The sequence below is a fragment of the Megalobrama amblycephala genome, linkage group LG7, assembly GCF_018812025.1.
Source record: "Megalobrama amblycephala isolate DHTTF-2021 linkage group LG7, ASM1881202v1, whole genome shotgun sequence".
In the NCBI taxonomy this organism is placed as follows: Eukaryota; Metazoa; Chordata; class Actinopteri; order Cypriniformes; family Xenocyprididae; genus Megalobrama; species Megalobrama amblycephala.
This window is the reverse complement of record NC_063050.1, coordinates 26,880,513-26,899,288: the sequence shown is the minus strand read 5'-3', so window position 1 is coordinate 26,899,288 and position 18,776 is coordinate 26,880,513. Positions and strand designations below refer to the sequence as shown.

Here is an 18,776-nt window from a genome sequence, read left to right as displayed (position 1 = left end):
TATTTGTACATCTAAAATCGTTTGTCATTACCACAGAATTTATAGGAATAATTCACATCCGATACATGTATCAAATGATAAATCCTATGCAGTATTTTTTGTGGAAAAAAAAAAAAAAAGAATTTGTTGTTTATAAAAAATAAAAACGTTTTTCCGCTTCGCTGTTGTTTTGTGCTGAGTTCAGGTGTGACCTTTATGGTATTAGTAGATTGGAAACGCTTAATTTATCATTTCTGTTACATCATTACTGAAGCAGGTATATAAATCCTTTAATAATAAAATATATTTTTAAACTCCTAACATAAAAAAATTAGGTACAGAATCCTGGCGTAAGTTTTGCATAAATAGGCCTAGGTTTTTGTTTGTTTGTTTATTTTGCGACAACTGAGTGCCACTGGTGATGCAAGCGTCAGTGGCATATATATTGTTGAAGAAATAAATTGGCACTTTATTTTGATACGTGATGCGGAAGTAGTGTTTTTTTCACAGAAAAGCCAAGTGAAAATTAAAGGGACCTTTATTATGGCGTGAGATGTGAAAGTGGATTTCATCACAGAGTGCATATACGGTAAATAAATGGGACTTTTATTTTGACAGGTGTTGCGGAAGTGTGTTTTATCGCAGAGGGGCGGTTGTCAGTGGCGTCCTGCGCTTCTGATAACACTGGCTATCGCTCTCATTCATAGCGGACTCTTCGCGCCGAAACACTGGATGACAAACCCATCCGCTTAAGCTACAGTTAACCGACACACTGCCAGTATTAATTCAGCTGGAGGAGGTGAGTGAAGAAAGACATTTTCTGCTAAACACTACAAACGCAGACACAGGCATCATCATTTTCCTCTTCATCGTCATCATCATCATCGTCGTCACCCAGCTAACGGTACCGCAGCTAGCCAGAGCACGTTATTATAGTATTGCTATAAATAATATAAATAACAAAACTATACAATTTTATAATTTTAATATTTTACTAATTTGGGATATCAATTACATCGAAGAGCTGGAGGTTATTGTGATTAAATGTTAAAGATGTTATTGAAATATCAATTTGTCTTATTCGCTTTTTATTCTGCTAGTATAATTGCGGCTATTTGCTGTTCTGTTATAAAACCATAAGTGTGAAATACAGTGAAATATTGAAACGACAAATATTGAAACAACAAAAAGCTCCTTCTGATGGCAGATGTGTCGATCAATATCGGGGTCAAAGTGTCATGAAATCACACGCTCCGCCTCAAAGGAAAATAAATATATATATACACGTTTTTATTATTATTATTATTATTATTATTATTATTATTTAGTTGTTTCGTTTGGTCATGCCTTTTTTTGCATGTTTTTGTAGATGAAGTTGCGGTGGGGCTGGACGTGTCTCTTGTTACTCTCCGTCTCCATGGTAACATGGGCCCAGGAAGAAGACCTGGAGGATGAAGAGGAGGCTCAAGTGGAAGATGGAGACGTGGACATAGAGACAGACAGTGGTGAAAGCATCGAAGCAGATGCCAATGTGTCTTTTCAGGTTAGATACCACTAAATAAAAAAAATTGCATTTGTCATAACAGACATAAATATGAATATCATATTTTGTATAAGAACAGTTAACACTGATTCACACTAAATGGCTTGGGCTCTAATCTTTAAGTGTTTCGTAATTACTCATTATATGAAATGCACAGGTAACATACAAGACCCCAGTCCCAACAGGAGATGTGTTCTTTACTGAGACATTTGATGACGGATCTTTGGGCAGGTTTGTGAAGCTTATCAATTTGATATTGCACAAAATTATTCTAAAAGAATGAAAACAATATTAAAGTCTTGTATGTTTGCTTTGAGATCATCTTTATTCAACTATACTCATAAATGTTGACAACATTTACATTTAGCAGATAAACACATTTTAAACTGACTAAGAATATTGATAACTGATTTTGTGCAGATATTTGTAAAAACAATGATTTAATGATCACAGAATATATTGAATAAATACTCTATGCAAATAGCATGGCCTCTTGTTACTTATCGCTTAATTATTTGTAAGCTTTTTCATGTTTTATTATTTTCTGCAGTTGGCAGGTGTCTAAAACAATGAAGGAGGATGCTGATGAAGATATTGCGAAATATGATGGTTAGTTTTCCAGCTGAGAGGATTTGTGATTTTTGAGTGCCGCTTATTAATATTTTTATTAGTAAATAATACTGATAATATATTTTATCTTTAATCCCACTTAAAATCCCAAATGATTATGTCTCTCGTGCCTGTAGGTAAATGGGAGGTTGAGCCCCTGAAGGAAAACAAGGTGCCTGGTGATTTGGGCTTGGTGCTGAAGTCTCGTGCTAAGCATCATGCCATCGCGGCTCTGCTTAACAAACCCTTTGTGTTTAAGGACAAGCCCCTCATTGTCCAGTGAGTGCTGTTCTTGCTTACAGAACCCTGGATTTCTATGATACTTGAAAAATAAAGCTTGTGCATTCTAACAAAATCTGATCTATGCAGGTATGAGGTCAATTTTCAGGATGGGATTGACTGTGGCGGCGCTTATATCAAGCTATTGTCAGACTCAGAAGACTTAGACCTGGTATGTTCATTAACTGCTTCATATGTTTAGAACAAATTAAGGGTGTGTTCACACTCGGCAGGTTTGGTTCGATTAAAACAAACTCTGGTGCGATTGCTCTGTTAGTGCGGTTCATTTTAATAAGTGTGAACACACAGACTGAGACCCTTTTCAGGCCCCTTCCAGTCAATCTCTATGATTTTGAATGCAACATAAACCAAAGACTTATAAATGAACCAAAATAAGGATGTGATGTCACAAGATGCAACCGTAAAAAGGACCGAATGCTCAAGCATACATAGGAGCTTACGTTGCCCATCACAGTTTGGTATAGGTGTCGGAAACACAGTATCCTTGCCTCAGATCTTCATTTGTGTGGAATTCCTGCTGCTGCTTTTGACTCCTTTACGCATTTTATAAGCTGTATTTATTTCTGTTCAGCTGTTAAAAATACCATCATATGTTTAAAAAAAACAAAAAAAGCTTTTGTTTTTTTGTCTTAAAAAGACAGTGTGAACACTAAGTGAACCAGGACTAAATGTATAATTTCCTTTTTAGTCCAGACCAAAAGAACAAAGTTAACCAAACTACAAGCGTGAACATGCCCTAAAAAAACCCTGACCTGGTATTGTAGAAATTGAAATGTAAGATATTGGATTTGAATATGGTATAAGCAATATGATATAAAATTGCCATTTTAAGGGGAAAAAAAATTATCTTAAGGGTGATGTATGCATCTTTTGACTCATAGGAGCAGTTTCATGACAGGACACCATATAGCATCATGTTTGGGCCGGACAAATGTGGAGAGGACTACAAACTGCACTTCATCTTCAGACATAAAAACCCCCTTAACGGAGATATGGAAGAAAAACATGCCAAACGTCCCGACGTCGATCTGAAAAAGATCTATACTGATAAAAAGACACACCTCTTCACACTTGGTGCGTACACACACTTGTGTTCTTGTAGTGATAAGCTTGTGAAAGCTCTGACAACCTTTTAAAAACAATTATTATTACTATTTTATAGATATAAATGTTATAATAAATAATTAAATTAATCAAATGTAATTTGAGATTAAATCTGAAAAGTATTTCACTATATCACATATGAAATGTGACATTAATGTAAAGCCATTTTTTTGTTTTTTCTTCAATTGAAAGCAATTATGCATGCATGTAATGATTTAGATTATATTATTCAATGGTAAATTATTCTTTAATTATTTTTGCTCTCTTCTTCTCCTTTTCTCAGTTTTAAATCCAGACAATACCTATGAGATCTTTATTGACCAGTCAAGTGTTAGCAGGGGAAGCCTGTTGACAGACGTCGTTCCACCTGTAAACCCTCCAAAAGAGATTGACGATCCCAAAGACTCCAAGCCAGAGGACTGGGATGAGAAAGCCAAAATCCCGGACCCAGAAGCAGTCAAACCTGATGACTGGTGAGGTCTATGAATAGGAAGCAATGTCAAATGCAAAGAACATATTTGGCATGTTTTTGATAGCTTGTGGGTTTTTTATTATTATTATTATTATTATTTTGCCAAAGCCACTTACATAAAACAGTACATTGTTGTGACTACCTTCACAGTTTTTATTTCAATTTTAAAGTCATAGTGACAGACATGCCAGTCATATGATGAACCATGTAAACTTATGATAAAGTTGTGTCAAGAGAATAGCAGCAGTGTTATGTCAAGACCCTATTTCTTTCCTTTATCTATGCATCTCTCTATCTAGGGATGAGGATGCCCCTGCTAAGGTGCCGGATCCTGATGCAGTGAAGCCTGATGGTTGGTTGGATGATGAGCCAGAGTTTGTGTCTGACCCCACTGCAGAAAAGCCTGATGATTGGTGAGAGCAAAAGTATTTTGTTTAATCCAGTGGCTTATGTCAGTGCTCAGTGAGGAGCTATAGAGTAATTAACAGAATCAATTTATTTGCCACTGTAAATTTGTCAGTATTTCTCATCCCTCGGAGAAGGTGTCTGATGTTGAAAGACCCGAAACATCTGAGGACACCAGAGTACATCATCACTGTTTACACCTGGTATTAAGATATGTTTTGGTCAATCGGATCACAAGTAGATGAGGGAGACACATACCCGTTTACACCTGGTGTTTTAATCCGTCTCTTTTGTCCACATTCAACTACTTCTGACCTGATTTCTTCGAGGGGAGGGTCTATGGGCAGGTAAATGTATGGGTTTTTTCAGATGTTTCAATCTAATGGGCAAAATAAGCTTGTGCAATTTACATATGAACACGCCCAGAGACAATGGAAAAACACAGAGAGCATCAGCTTTCGTTTCTGCTCTGACAGCCGCAAAACCACACTGAACGCTGTGAGTGAGTTAGAAATCAGGAACGGTGAGAGAACATTGGGCATGCTACGTTTTTTTTATCTTCAGATCAAACTTGGGTCTTCAGCTGGCAAAGTTTAAATCCCATCTGGCTAGAGCGCTTCCCATTATGTTTACACATTAGGTCAGTAGGCGAAGAGTTGGCTACCTTTAGTGGCTGTTCAAACGCATTCGACCACATGAGCGTCTACACTATGAAAGCAATCCGGTCGAATGTGTTTTCGACTATTTTTGGAAGTGGTCGAAAGTGGAAAAGCTCAAAACATTTACACCCCGTTTACACCTGTTTTTAGCGTCGTCCACTTGTGATCCTATCAAACAAAACAAATCTTAATGCCAGGAGTAAACTGATGATGTGTCATAGTACATCAAATTGATGTATCTTAAAGGTGCCCCTAGAATTAAAAATTGAATTTACCTTGGCATAGTTAAATAACAAGAGTTCAGTACGTGGAAATGACATGCAGTGAGTCTCAAACACTGTTGTTTCCTCCTTCTTATATAAATCTCATTTGTTTAAAAGACCTCTGAAGAACAGGCGAATCTCAACATAACACCGACTGTTATGTAACAGTCGGGATAATTAATATGTATGCCCCCAATATTTGCATATACCAGCCCACGTTCAAGGCATTACACAAGGGCAGCCAGTATTAACGTCTGGAGCAGCACAGCTAAATCATCAGACTAGGTAAGCAAGCAAGAACAATAGCGAAAAATGGCAGATGGAGCAATAATAACTGACATGATCCATGATATCATGATATTTTTAGTGATATTTGTAAATTGTCTTTCTAAATGTTTCGTTAGCATGTTGCTAATGTACTGTTATTATGTTATAATGTGGTTAAAGTTACCATCGTTTATTACTATATTCACGGAGACAAGACTGTCGTTATTTTCATTTTTAAACACTTGCAGTCTGTAAAATTCATAAACAACTTCATTCTTTATAAATCTCTCCAACAGTGACTTGTTAGCTTTAGCCACGGAGCACAGCCTCAAACTCATTCAGAATCAAATGTAAACATCCAAATAAACACTGTACTTGCGCGATTAGACATGCTGCATGACGAACACTTTGTAAAGATCCATTTTGAGGGTTATATTAGCTGTGTGAACTTTGTTTATGCTGTTTAAGGCAAGCACAAGCTCCTGGGGTGGGGAGCACGAGAATTTCTACGGCAGCTTTAAACACCACTGTAAGTTTTCACAGGAATATGACTTCAGTGCAAAAAGTACAATAAAAAAATATATACACATTCTTGAAGTAGGGTTATGCGATTTTGACAAACGGTTATATCTCAATATTTTCTGGGATTTTGTTGATAAAAGATAAATAGCCAGTATTTTGCTGAGTGGGTTTTGTGCTGCTGGTTTATCCTGTTGTAGACAGCTGACTCCCAAAGCTTTTCACAGCAGTGACATTAATTCTTTTCTTTAAGAAACTCTTTCTTCAAGGGGCAACCTTAAATTGATTTCAAGGGGCATTTTTTTCCTTCATAAGGGCAATTTTTTCTAAACTTATTAGATGATATGTATCATCTTTTATGTCAAATTCTTACATTAACTTAAAGGTGCCCTAGATTCAAAATTTGAATTTACCTTGGCATAGTTGAATAACAAGAGTTCAGTACATGGAAAAGACATACATTGAGTTTCAAACTCCATTGCTTTCTCTTTCTTATGTAAATCTCATTTGTTTAAAAGACTTCTGGAAAACACGCGGATCTCAACATAACACCGACTGTTACGTCAGTCGGGGTGTACGCCCCAATATTTGCATATGCCAGCCCATGTTCCCAACATTATGAAAGGCATTAGACAAGGGCAGCCAGTAACGTCTGGATCTGCACAGGTGAATCAACAGATTAGGTAAGCAAGAACAACAGCGAAAAATGGCAGATGGAGCAATAATAACTGACATGATCCATGATAGCATGTTAGTTTTAGTGATATTTGTAAATTGTCTTTCTAAATGTTTCGTTAGCATGTTGCTAATGTACTGTTAGATGAGGTTAAAGTTACCATCGTTTCTTACTGAATTCACGGAGACAAGAGCCGTCGCTATTTTCATTTTTAAACACTTGCAGTCTGTATAATTCATAAACACAACTTCATTCTTTATAAATCTCTCCAACAGTGTAGCATTAGCCGTTAGCCACGGAGCATAGCCTCAAACTCATAGAGAATCAAATATAAACATCAAAATAAATACTTTACTCACATAATTCGAAGCATGCATACAGCATGCATGACGAACATCTTGTAAAGATCCATTTGAGGGTTATGTTAGCTGTGTGAACTTTGTAAATGTGCTGTAATATAATCGAGAGCTCGTGTGGCAGGGAGCACGCGAATTAAAGGGGCGGCGCGCTGAAAAAAATCAGTGCATAATTAATTATGCCCCAAAATGGGCAGTTAAAAAAATTAATAAAAAAAAATCTATGGGGTATTTTGAGCTGAAACTTCACAGACACATTCAGGGGACACCTTAGACTTATATTACATCTTGTGAAAAAGCATTCTTGGGCACCTTTAACAATAATTAGAAACTTTGGTTGTTACCAAACAATGGAAATTTGTATAAACAAAATCCATTTTTGCACTGCAAAAGAAACACCACTGTGTGTTATTCTGAGAGGCACAACGGTTCTCTCGCGGCTTTGTTTGGAACTATTTTTGTGTCGGCGTAATAGAGCAAAAACGGACAATATTGCCAATATTGTGTCTAAAATTTGGCTCACAATATTAACTTCTTGTTTATTGAACTGTTGTATAAAATTAGTAGTATGCAGTTGTGCTGATATTTGGGAAAAACAGCATGCCTACTTGTGTAATATTGCCTAACTATATCATATAGAAATTAATCTAGAATTTTAAGACGGTTGTAGACCAAAAATTGGATATCCAAAGCTTTAAAACCACGTCAGTCTTTTTCGTTTTCATCTATGTCACAAAGAAAGTAAACGCACTTTCATGAGAAGTAGTATTTAGCGTTGGATAATTACCTTATTGCATTAGGGTGAGTGAATGATAACAGAATTTTCATTTTATGTAAAATATCCCTTTATTGTTTTGAGCACAGACCAGACATGGATAACTACATGGACAAATACAAAGTTTACAGACACTTGGGGTTTCTTGTCAAAAAGAGAAACCTGAAGGAATAAAGAAAAATATTTAAAGAATTAGAATTTATTGTAATGTATTTGAACTATTTACAAAAATATTTTTATTTTAATGTGCCACTATTATGCTTTTTCGAATATTACCTTTCATACAGTGTGTAATATAGCTGTTTGTGAATGTAAAAGGTCTGCAAAGTTTTATAGATCAAAGTGCACGACAAATAAAGTGATTGTCTCTTAAAAGAAAGAATCAGTTTGAACTGCCGAAACAAGTCGTCAGCAATTCCAATCTCACTTCCTGTTATAATACCAACGTAACAATCTAACACATTTGCATAATATCAGCCTATGGGCTTCATTGGCTACTCATGAACATCATCTACTTTGAACCGCCCTCAAACACTGTAGTTGTAGCTGAGGTCTGGAAGAGTTTCGTGCTGTTCATGTCAGTTTTCAACACTGTGAATCCACTTTGCATGCACTTCAAAGCGATGAGGACTCGCGCTGGAATTGATACAGAAAAAACTGATGCCGTCGTTATTGTTCGTATCACTTTGTATACAAGCCCTGAGGAAGCCTCTGGAGCTAAAATTCAGATAACGGTAATGGAAGTTTTGTTTCCAACGTGCTGTAAGCTGTCGGCCAGTCACAACAGACTGGGCCGTCTGACCAATCTGAGAAAAGCTGGCTTTCGGTAAGGATGGGTTTAGAGAGACTGAATCTGCAAACAAACCATTTTCAGACTCTGAGAAATGAGGTGAAGTGCTAAGTAAATTAAAGTGTTTTTTGACCTTTGATGCATGTCAGTCTATTGCAGGAGACCTCCAAAACAAAATTAGGAATAATAGGGGCACTTTAATAGGTTAAATGACTGTCCTAACCACAATCTATAAACATTTGCGTCAACGCCACATGTTTTACCATATTCTAATGTAGGTCTAATGACGGTAACTCTACCCAACTTCTTTTATTGGAGTGAATTTTCACAAAACAAACAATATGAACATTTACAATGAGTACACATTGCGTAATATGCTGAAAACAGCTTTGTTAATGTTTCTTGTCCCGTCACATTCAGTTGGAAATTACATTACATGTATCATATTTTTAAATCAAAATCCAGAAATTTTGCGTTGAAATTTATGTTATGCTTTGAACAGTACAGTTTCTTGTCAAAAGGAAAAAAAGAATAAATAAATGAACTTAAAGAACTATAATTTACTATAAATGTATGCTTTTGAACGATTTGCAAATAATGTATTTAGCTTATGTATTAGGCTAAATGACTGTCCTAACCACAAACTATAAACACACTTGAGTCAAAGCCACATGTTTTTCCATGTTCATAAGTCTGAGGAGGGTAACTCTACCAATTTAAGTTTTTTATGAATATTTTATAGACAAGTGAATTTTCAATATGCACACACTCATTCTTAATCTTGTGCTTAATATGCTGAAAAGGGCTGTTAATGTTTCTTGTCTCGTCACATTCAGTTAGAAATTACATTACATTAATAAATTCAAAATGAGAAATTTGACAAATGTTGAGTAGTTTGCATCCCTGGATATTACTGTTGGTCGTTTAACATTTCTATTGTAACAGTTGTCAAATATGACGTTTAGCTACATGCACTTAATCTCAGACTCTTTTACCGTTAAAATTAAAGCTTTGCGCTGGAATTCATACTTGACCTCTGTGAACAGTAAAGTCCTGCCTTCCTTGATTTGATTGGCCATCTCAATCATTATGTCACATATTGTCATTGACAAGTGATTTTAGACTATCTTGCCGTTGTACGCAATATTGGCATTGTATAGCACCCAAGTACATTATTATTAGGCAATTATTTCACACATTTTATTATACATCATAAAAAAAATGCTCCCGTTTGGCAGACGATCATCTGTATTATGTAATATGCAATGCTGTCATTTTAGCTGTATTTCTTCCTTTTATATCATCATGTCAGCAGTATTCTCTTCATACCCCCCCCCCCCCCCTCTCTCTCTCTCTCTCTCTCTCAGGGATGAGGAAATGGATGGAGAATGGGAGGCTCCTCAGGTGCCAAATCCAGCATGTACAGCTGCTCCTGGCTGTGGAGAATGGAAGCCGCCCATGGTTAATAATCCTCAGTATAAGGGCAAATGGAAAGCTCCTCTCATAGACAACCCTAACTACCAGGTACTGACATCTGAAGTCTGGAAATGTTGTTGAAGTACCCAGATTTTATTCAGTACAAGCCAATGTGACACACAGCCTGTCTTTGAAAATTAGGTTAAAAATATTTGTATTTTAGAGACAATAGAGTGCAACAGTCAGATACTGTAGTAAAAACTTAATTCATTTTCACCATAGGGAAATTGTTTTTTAATGATAACTTACCAACCTTTCAACACAGCCCCGTTAGAGCTCCAAAGTTGTTAATCGACGATATGTTTTTGTTGAAGCCATCTGTTTGCATTATTTCCACTTATTTTTTTAAATAGTCATTTAACAGACAAATTCATGGTGAAAAACTACATTAACCATTATGGTGCATAGAAAATTCCAGTCAGAGTTGACTTGAATATTTTGTTAAAAATATATAGTTCTTTCCCCCACTAAAGCTGTACACTGAAGTATACAGTCTTGTACTTTTGTCTTTTTGTCTAATTTTGAAATATTGGCTTGGTTCATGGCTTATAGCGCTTTAACAAAGATTTTAAATCCCCATGGGAAAAATGAACGGAAAAATACTTCTGTAACCAATGGCAGAAAAAGTGGGTGTGCACTGTTCTGTGACCACTGATCTTTAAGTATAATACGAAAAATGTTTAACTTATATTCAACGACTTTTTGTATTTGTTAACAGGGTGTGTGGAGTCCACGGAAGATTGCAAACCCTGACTACTTTGAGGATCTTCACCCATTTAGGATGGAAGCATTCAGAGCTGTAGGTCTGGAGCTGTGGTCTATGACCTCTGACATTTACTTTGACAATTTCATTGTTACCGCAGAGAAGGAAGTGGCGGACCGCTGGGCTGCAGACAGCTGGGGACTCAAAAAACTGGTGGCTAGTGCCAATGAGGTATGCCTCTGCCTCTCGCATAAGCTTTGCTCTGGGAATTATTGCTCATTGGGCTTTAGTTTGGTTGACATACTCACTGTCTTTTGCTGTCTTAGCCTGGAGTGTTGAGTCAGTTGGCACTAGCTGCAGAAGAGAGGCCCTGGCTGTGGGTGGTTTACATCCTTACCGTTGGTTTGCCTATTGGACTGGCTGTGCTCTTCTGTTGGCCAAAGGTAAGGCCTGACCCCACAGAGGAGATCCCATTGAATGCAAAAGGAAACACTCGATATAGCAGGCACAGATATATTTAGGTTGTCAGTATTTTGCTGTGAATCATATAGATGTGTGTGGGTACAGCATAATGATTCATTACATAACCTGCAAGATTTGTCCCGTACTACCAAAAGCAAAATCGGATGAGAAGAGAAGCAGAATGAAATAAACAATCATGCACAGTCAACCGTACAAAATTACATTTTACATTTAGCAGACAGTTTTATTCAAAGCGACTTACAAATGAGGTCTACACAAGTGATTCATTTTAAGGAGACAGTGAGAACTGCTGTAAAACACAGTACTAAAATCTACTGGAATGTACAGGACAAGCTAGCACTGAGAAATCTTAAAGGTCCCGTTCTTCGTGATCCCATGTTTCAAACTTTAGTTAGTGTGTAATGTTGTTGTTAGAGTATAAATAAAATCTGTAAAATTTTAAAGCTCAAAGTTCAATGCCAAGCGAAATATTTTATTTAACAGAAGTTGCCTACATCGAACGGCCAGTTTGGACTACATCCCTTTACTTCGTTCTTTAATGACGTCACTAAAACAGTTTTTTGACTAACCTCCGCCCACAGGAATACACAAGAGTTGCGTTTGTAGAGTGTGTTTGTCGCCATGTCGTCGAAATGCTGTTATTTTCATCCCGCAGTCCAATCACCGGGTCTGATTCCGGCTCAAATTGATAGGGTAAAATTACAGACATGTTTACAATAACACTGAGCGCGTGCATCTCCACGTTATGGTAGAAGCGTGACCTTTCCGGGCACGGTGCGCTCAGAGCTGTCGAATCACAACACAGGAACCGCTGGCACAATCAGAACTCGTTACGTATTTCTGAAGGAGGGACTTCATAGAACAAGGAAGTCATCAGCCCGTTTTTATGACAGTGGAAACAGCGGTATACAGATAAGTAAATTATGTGAAAAATACTGTGTTTTTTTACACGCGAAACATGAACACATGTTATATTGCACACTATAAACACAATCAAAGCTTCAAAAAAACACGAAAAACGGGACCTTTAAGCTTTCCTAAAACTTACTTAAAACACGGTTCTGAGTTTTGTTTAGTTTGTTTTTCATTGTTTTGTGTTTTTGTTTTGTTTAGCTTTTTTATTTAGTTTTTGTTTGTTTGTTTTCCCAAATTTATTTTGTTTTATTTGTTTTTGTTTTGTTTGTTTTCAATATTGTTTGCTGTCTGTCAAGAACCGGTATTTCAGGGTTTGAAAGGCATTTTGTGTCACAGCTTTTACTATTTTGTATGTTATTTTCACATGGCTAAAATGATCTAATGGCCGATCAGCATCCAGGATAGAAATTATTCAATATATATACTGTAAGTAAAGCTTTAAAAAAGAGGTACTGTGATACTCAAGTTCAAGTATAGGTCATTCTGAGATACTTGGCTCAAATCTGGTATTTGTTGTGTGTTTGCTATGTGATGACATCCACATCAACAGTACACTTGAAACATAAACAATACAGCTGATCAATCTGGTTTACTATGCTAACTCAATTGATATGTTGCAAAAGATTATGGTGTTTAGGATTAGCTTGCAAGCACAAAATCCTCTTAATGAGTGTTTATCATTGGTGGTGTAGCAACAGACTATCAGTGACCCGCCCTGAAGCGTTCTACAGGTTTGTCAACAGATATGAACAGATATCTGTGATTACAGACAGGATGGTGCGCATCTTCCTCTTGCTCCTTCAGTGCCTTTCGTAGTGAAGTACTTCTTGAATATTCTCAACTTACATGTTTATATGTTGTGTATTGCAGAAGTCAGATGATGACTATGTATACAAGAAAATTGATCAGCCCAAAGCAGAAACAGAGGAGGTAGAAGAGGAGGAGGAGGAAGAGGAGGAGGAGGAGAAAGGGAAAGATGAAGATGAAACTAAAGCAGAGGAAGCCACTGAAGCTAATGGTTTGTAAAATTTATCCTTGTGTCCCATTTAAGTACTTTTCCAGTGTAGCTGTTATCCATAATTTTCTTCTTTTTTTTATTCCCTTACCAGTGAATGAGAATGGGGATGGGATGGAGAAGGACACAGAGGATGGAGAAGGAGGAGATACAGAGGATGAGGAAGAGGCCAGTAAGCCAAATGACACAGCCTCAGAGGATGAAGTAAGCAAGTTTGCGTTGTCGTTTAGTCTTCCGTAGACAGATTTTGATCAACATGAAGTCGATTATTCCGCAAAAAGAGTAGTGTCCGATGTGCTGTTCACACAAGCAACAGCTTTCCATCTTTGTACTGGTCAGATACCATTCACACATCAGTACCAAAATACCTGAAAACTCGACATTTTCTTCATCCACCTGGGTAAGAAGCGCTTTAGTTTCACTGTCCACTATATATTTTTTTTATTTCTGAGTGACAGACATAAGGGGATGAATCACACTCTTAAAAACAAGTGACGCTTAAGAGTTACTATAGTATGCAATAGTAACTGCGCTTATGAATAGAAATGAAGGCAGAGTCTTGAGCATGAGACGCAGCTCAACGGTCAGATGTCCGTCTAGCGCATGATTACATACAAATCAATTAAAAGCAGCAGAACTTACTGTAAACGGCTCTGACAGAGCTTTATGATTGGCCCAAAGCAGACTTCATACATCAGCATATTCTGACCTTGTACGTCTTGTAATGTTACAACTTTTCATACCGGGAAATTGCCAGAACCGATTTACCAGTATTTTTAATACCATTTTTGAATAATAGTATGTTTGATCTCTTAACAGTAATTTACCAGTAATTACTGTTAGGGTTGGGTATCATTTGAATTTTAGCAATTAAAGTTCTGCTTAATGATTCCGATTCTTATCAATTCCCAGTTTCAATTCCAGTTAGGTAAAACATTTAGCCAAACATTTATATCAAACATATTTATTCTGTCTCTTTTGGCAAAACGTTTTGTTGCAGCTGATTTTCATGAACAAAAATCTGCAACCTACAAAAAATCAGCAGCCTAAAGAACACTAACATTTTCCTATGGTTTTAAAGCAAAAACAACTGGGCTAAGTAATATAAATTTCAAACATGATTAAAGACATGTAAATGGTAATGAAATGAGAACAAATAAACAAATTAGCAATAGCACAAAAAATACAACTAAAGTTCAGGTACTGAAATTGTAATCAAATGTAAAATAACACTGCATAGTTTTCTTTTTATAAATAAAATATAGATTATTTCTTATTTAAAGCTGCAGTCCACAACTTTTTTTGGTTAAACATTATGCCGAGGCACAACGCACTTACAGATAACTGTTCTGCATATAACTGCAATTGCAGGTTTCAAACAAGAGATGGCGACAAAGAGGAAAAATCGCGGACTGCAGCGATTTAAGTTACAAAAGTTATTCAGTCAATATCAGTGATTTTTCTGTTTCTTTTCTTTGATTAACATGCGTGTTCTTTCTCAACTGTTTACGTTCACTTAAGACATAACCAACTGTTTGCAAGGATGTTTTGACCTAATTTTGTGTGTATTTGTGCGTTCAAGCGCAAGACGCATACTAGAACTCAATTCTGTATCGCGTACTATATGAGAGACGGCTCTCTGCGCTCGAGCTTTGGATGTGTGCGCAAAGAAAACAGCACCGAATTGAGTTCTCTTTCGCATCTTCTTGCACTTGAAATCAGTAAGCAGAATCAGTTTTTATTTTAGAAAATTGCAGTCGATTTTCAATTCCCAAACCTAATGACTGTATGTGTGAAAGGGGCTTATGTGTACCTGACGAAACTGTGCCACTTATTCACATAGAGACACGCAGAACATTCAGACTTTATATTTAAATGGCAGTCTTTTTGTGCTTTAATATTCATAGACACTGGCTAATCCATACCATGATTGGATTTAATGTATAGCCCTTTATTAATCCAAAATTTGCCAAATTCTGTGACATTCCTTTTTATACTGGAAATTCCATTTTTATGACTGTTCCGCGATTCGTCTGCATTACGAAAATCATAGTGCGAAAACCAAGAAGAGACTGTTCGACCGGTGTCGTAAAAATGATCAATTATAGTTTGTGTTTTTACATGACTTTTAAAAGCGTGCAAATCTGAAATCAATAACACAGTTAGAAAGAACCTGCTAGAAACATTATGCAGGGCTCGATAATAAGGACTGCCCGATGGCCCGGGGCCAGTGTGAACGACGCTCGGGACAGTAGACGGAAAGGTCACTTGCCCGATCGGGCCTGTGCTGTAGGGTGTGCGATATATATCGTCTATGATATCGTAATTGTTGATTTAACAATCTGATATTATCGATTATGTCCCTCACTTTACAAAAAATAAACAAAAAAACACCCATTGAGTGCACGCATACACTACGTGATGTAGTCTAGTAGGTTAGACTAGTGCGCGTGCATATTTAGATGCACGCATTCACTGCGTGATTTAGTCTATTAAAATACATTTAGAATGCCCCAGAATTCAAGATAAGGGGCAAAAATGCCCCTGTATACATTTCATATTTATATAATTTATTATAGTTAACCAATATTACACAAAGAATGCAGTTTTTCTCCAAAAATTAGCATGATTACAAATGTGATATTGATTTTATTCAGCGTGCAGTTTAATGAACAAGAACTTAATATCAAGTGACTTACATTTTACACACCAAATCGTCTGTTTCGCTGTATTTTGCCAACGAAAATAGTTCCAAAGTCCACAGAATTGTTTTGCGTCTCTGAGCAACACTTCCTGAATGAATCAGCCGTTTGAATGAATCGGTTGAATCTCAATGACTCGCTCATTAACAGTGATTCACTGCCTCCTGCTGGCGGGTTTAATTTCACATTTAAAGTGTCTTCATTTTTTTAATCATTTCAAGTAACATTGTTTAACGTTTTATATTTTCAACATTAAAAACATTTTTATGCATCTGTAACTGCTCTTGACTGATTAACTTTAATAAAGTTTAATCTATAGTTATATATTTAGCTATACATTAGATTACAATTTCTGTACCTGAAAATCTTGTTTAAACCTACATGAAAAACTTGAAAAGCACAATTTATTTAATTTATATGTTTATTCTGTTGTATTTATTTGTGCTATTACTTGGAATTTGATTATTTGTTATTTTTTATTACTTACTGTTTATTTGTAACAATATTTAAAATATAAGTGAGTTAATCTAATAGCTTTTGGTGTCATAAACCTATTTATTGAGGTTAAATGTAACAAAGACAACGAAAACAATAACTATGCTATTTTATAGGCCCATTCTCTTGTCTTTTACTTTTATTAATTTTTTGTTGTGGTGCCAGTGAAAATTCTGGCAGGGCAAGTAAAAATTTGAACCACTGGTAGAAATAATCCTTAGCGTTGAGCCCTGTTATGGTAACATTGTTTGATTCTATTTTGCTGAAGCATTGTCCTAACTTGATGTCACTGTGCCTTTTTTTTAGGGAGATTTTTTTTTAATTTGTACTGACAATTAGATCCACGGATTGTTGTTAGACTGACAATTTTGGGTCTTTGCAGATGAAGGACGCTGATGAGGAAATTCAGAGCACAGGAGAAGAACCTAAAGCTGTGAGAAAGAGAAGAGTACGGAAGGATTGAAGAACCACATTTTCCCCATTTTCCCTCTTCTCAGTCCTTTGCCTCTTTTTGCTGCATGCTTTCGGCTTATGCCCTTTAGCATGCAAAAAAAAAAAAAAAAACGGCAAGCCTAGCCGTTCTCCCGAAGAGGTCATCCTTCATCCGACTGAACCTCGCCTCCCCTCTTTCAGTCTTCCGCTTAGTTCTTATCGGTTACTGTTGGGATTTGGATTTAGATACAAAAGTCAGACCTGCTGAGTTTTATCTCCACTTTTTTTCCTATTTTTTTTCTTTTTAGATTAAAATTCAATAAGTTTTACTGGGCCAGTGTTTCCCTACTAGTGATGAAAGTCTGAATACTGTGAAGGGAAATGTACAATGGATATTTTAGAAAGATGAACTAGTTTATGATCACCTCAATATTTCAGTTCAAGTTAAGTTATTAAAAAGGGGTGAGTTCTTTGTGAGTTTTTAAGTTATGGGCTTTTTAACATGATCAAATCGCTCTGATCGTATTTATTGTTTGTATCTTGTTTGAAAAATGATGCAATTGAATTTAGGCATAGAACTTTTTAATCTCGCATTCTACTGTGTCATTACCACAGTTAGCAGGCTGTGGAGAAGAGCTCCATGAGACCAGAGGCCGTCTCCACCAAACATCTAGGTCAGCGGAGTGCTAGGATCTCAGATCAGTATTGCTTTTTTGGCATCAAAAAAAGTCATTACGCACAGTTGTCATCACTGACACTCTCTAACCGCAGAGCTAGTCATAAGCACACTGAAAACACTCCCACTGACATCAGACTGACCGCCATCTATGAAACCATAGAGCTTTGGAAACACACAGGTTGTTTTTCAAGTGATGAACAGTTTTGTTTTTCTGCTTTTTTAGGTCGTGTGTTCAGCCTTACAAGGACAGCCTTTTGTTTACATGTTTGCAAACTGTTCATTGCTCTTGGAAATAAATATTTACTATAAACATCTGTGCACCGTTGCCATGACTTCAACTAAGAACAGTTTAGTCGTTTGTGCAAAAGCAAATTATTTTATTAAAGGCAAAATATTTACAAAATAAAATGTACACTTTCAGAACAAGCAGGTATAAATTACATAAATGAACAATTTCACAAAAGAAATATTGAACTGAGTGAATATGTAGTGTTGTGGCAGATCTTTAAGTGTCATGTCAATAATTCATACTAAGTGAAATTTCACATCAGCAAACTCTGAGCAAAGAGCAGAGCATCCAGACCCATAAATGTCGCTAAAGCAGATGCTTTGGAGCAATCGGATCAATATCACTCGGCAACCTCACTTCAGTCTTTGAAAGCAGTAAAAGCTTATTTCGTCCGTTTTAAGTCGACCCAAAGGACGTGACCATGAAGAGCAAACTCTACAACACAATGCTGCAGTTCACACTGTGGTCTATTGATCCTACTCAAAAGATGTTGAGCACTAGTCAGATCTTTTAAGATAAATCCACCCATGAAAGAGAGTAAATGTAATTCATTGACTCAAGGCCTCTTAAAATGTACCCAATTAAAGGAAGTCCTTATAGTTATACTTGTATAAGTATGGGTCAGGGGCCAATTTTTTATATATGGCAGAATTCAAATAGCATATTTTTATGCCAGCTGAGCAACTGTCATTGATATAATTGGGAATGTGGACCTTGGTTCAAACAAGAAAAAGATACTAAGAGGGAGGACTAGTTTAGGATATCCATCCTTAGCCTTCATGCAATTTAGTTATGGGATGTCATGCACTTTCAAGGGAACATATCTGGGTACAGTCTGCTTGCTTTGAACTTCCATTTACATAATGCATT

The 18,776-nt window shown here is 36.5% G+C and overlaps 1 protein-coding gene across 2 annotated transcripts; it reads left to right on the top strand.

Annotated features, from left to right (window-relative positions):
• Window positions 1-592: 592 nt before the first annotated feature.
• On the top strand, window positions 593-17,927 carry clgn (calmegin). Of its 2 annotated transcripts, none has more exons than XM_048196774.1 (15): window positions 593-778; window positions 1,349-1,522; window positions 1,680-1,753; window positions 2,073-2,131; window positions 2,269-2,410; window positions 2,501-2,582; window positions 3,313-3,505; window positions 3,819-4,008; window positions 4,307-4,420; window positions 10,085-10,241; window positions 10,912-11,127; window positions 11,223-11,339; window positions 13,165-13,312; window positions 13,404-13,513; window positions 16,889-17,927. In XM_048196774.1, the coding sequence occupies exons 2-15, from the start codon at window positions 1,349-1,351 to the stop codon at window positions 16,967-16,969; spliced, it is 1,857 nt and encodes a 618-aa protein (XP_048052731.1). In that variant the 5' UTR covers window positions 593-778; the 3' UTR covers window positions 16,970-17,927. The 2 variants fall into 2 exon arrangements, with proteins under 2 accessions (XP_048052731.1, XP_048052732.1); XM_048196775.1 differs by having other exon boundaries at window positions 593-883.
• The last annotated feature ends 849 nt before the right edge of the window (window positions 17,928-18,776 follow it).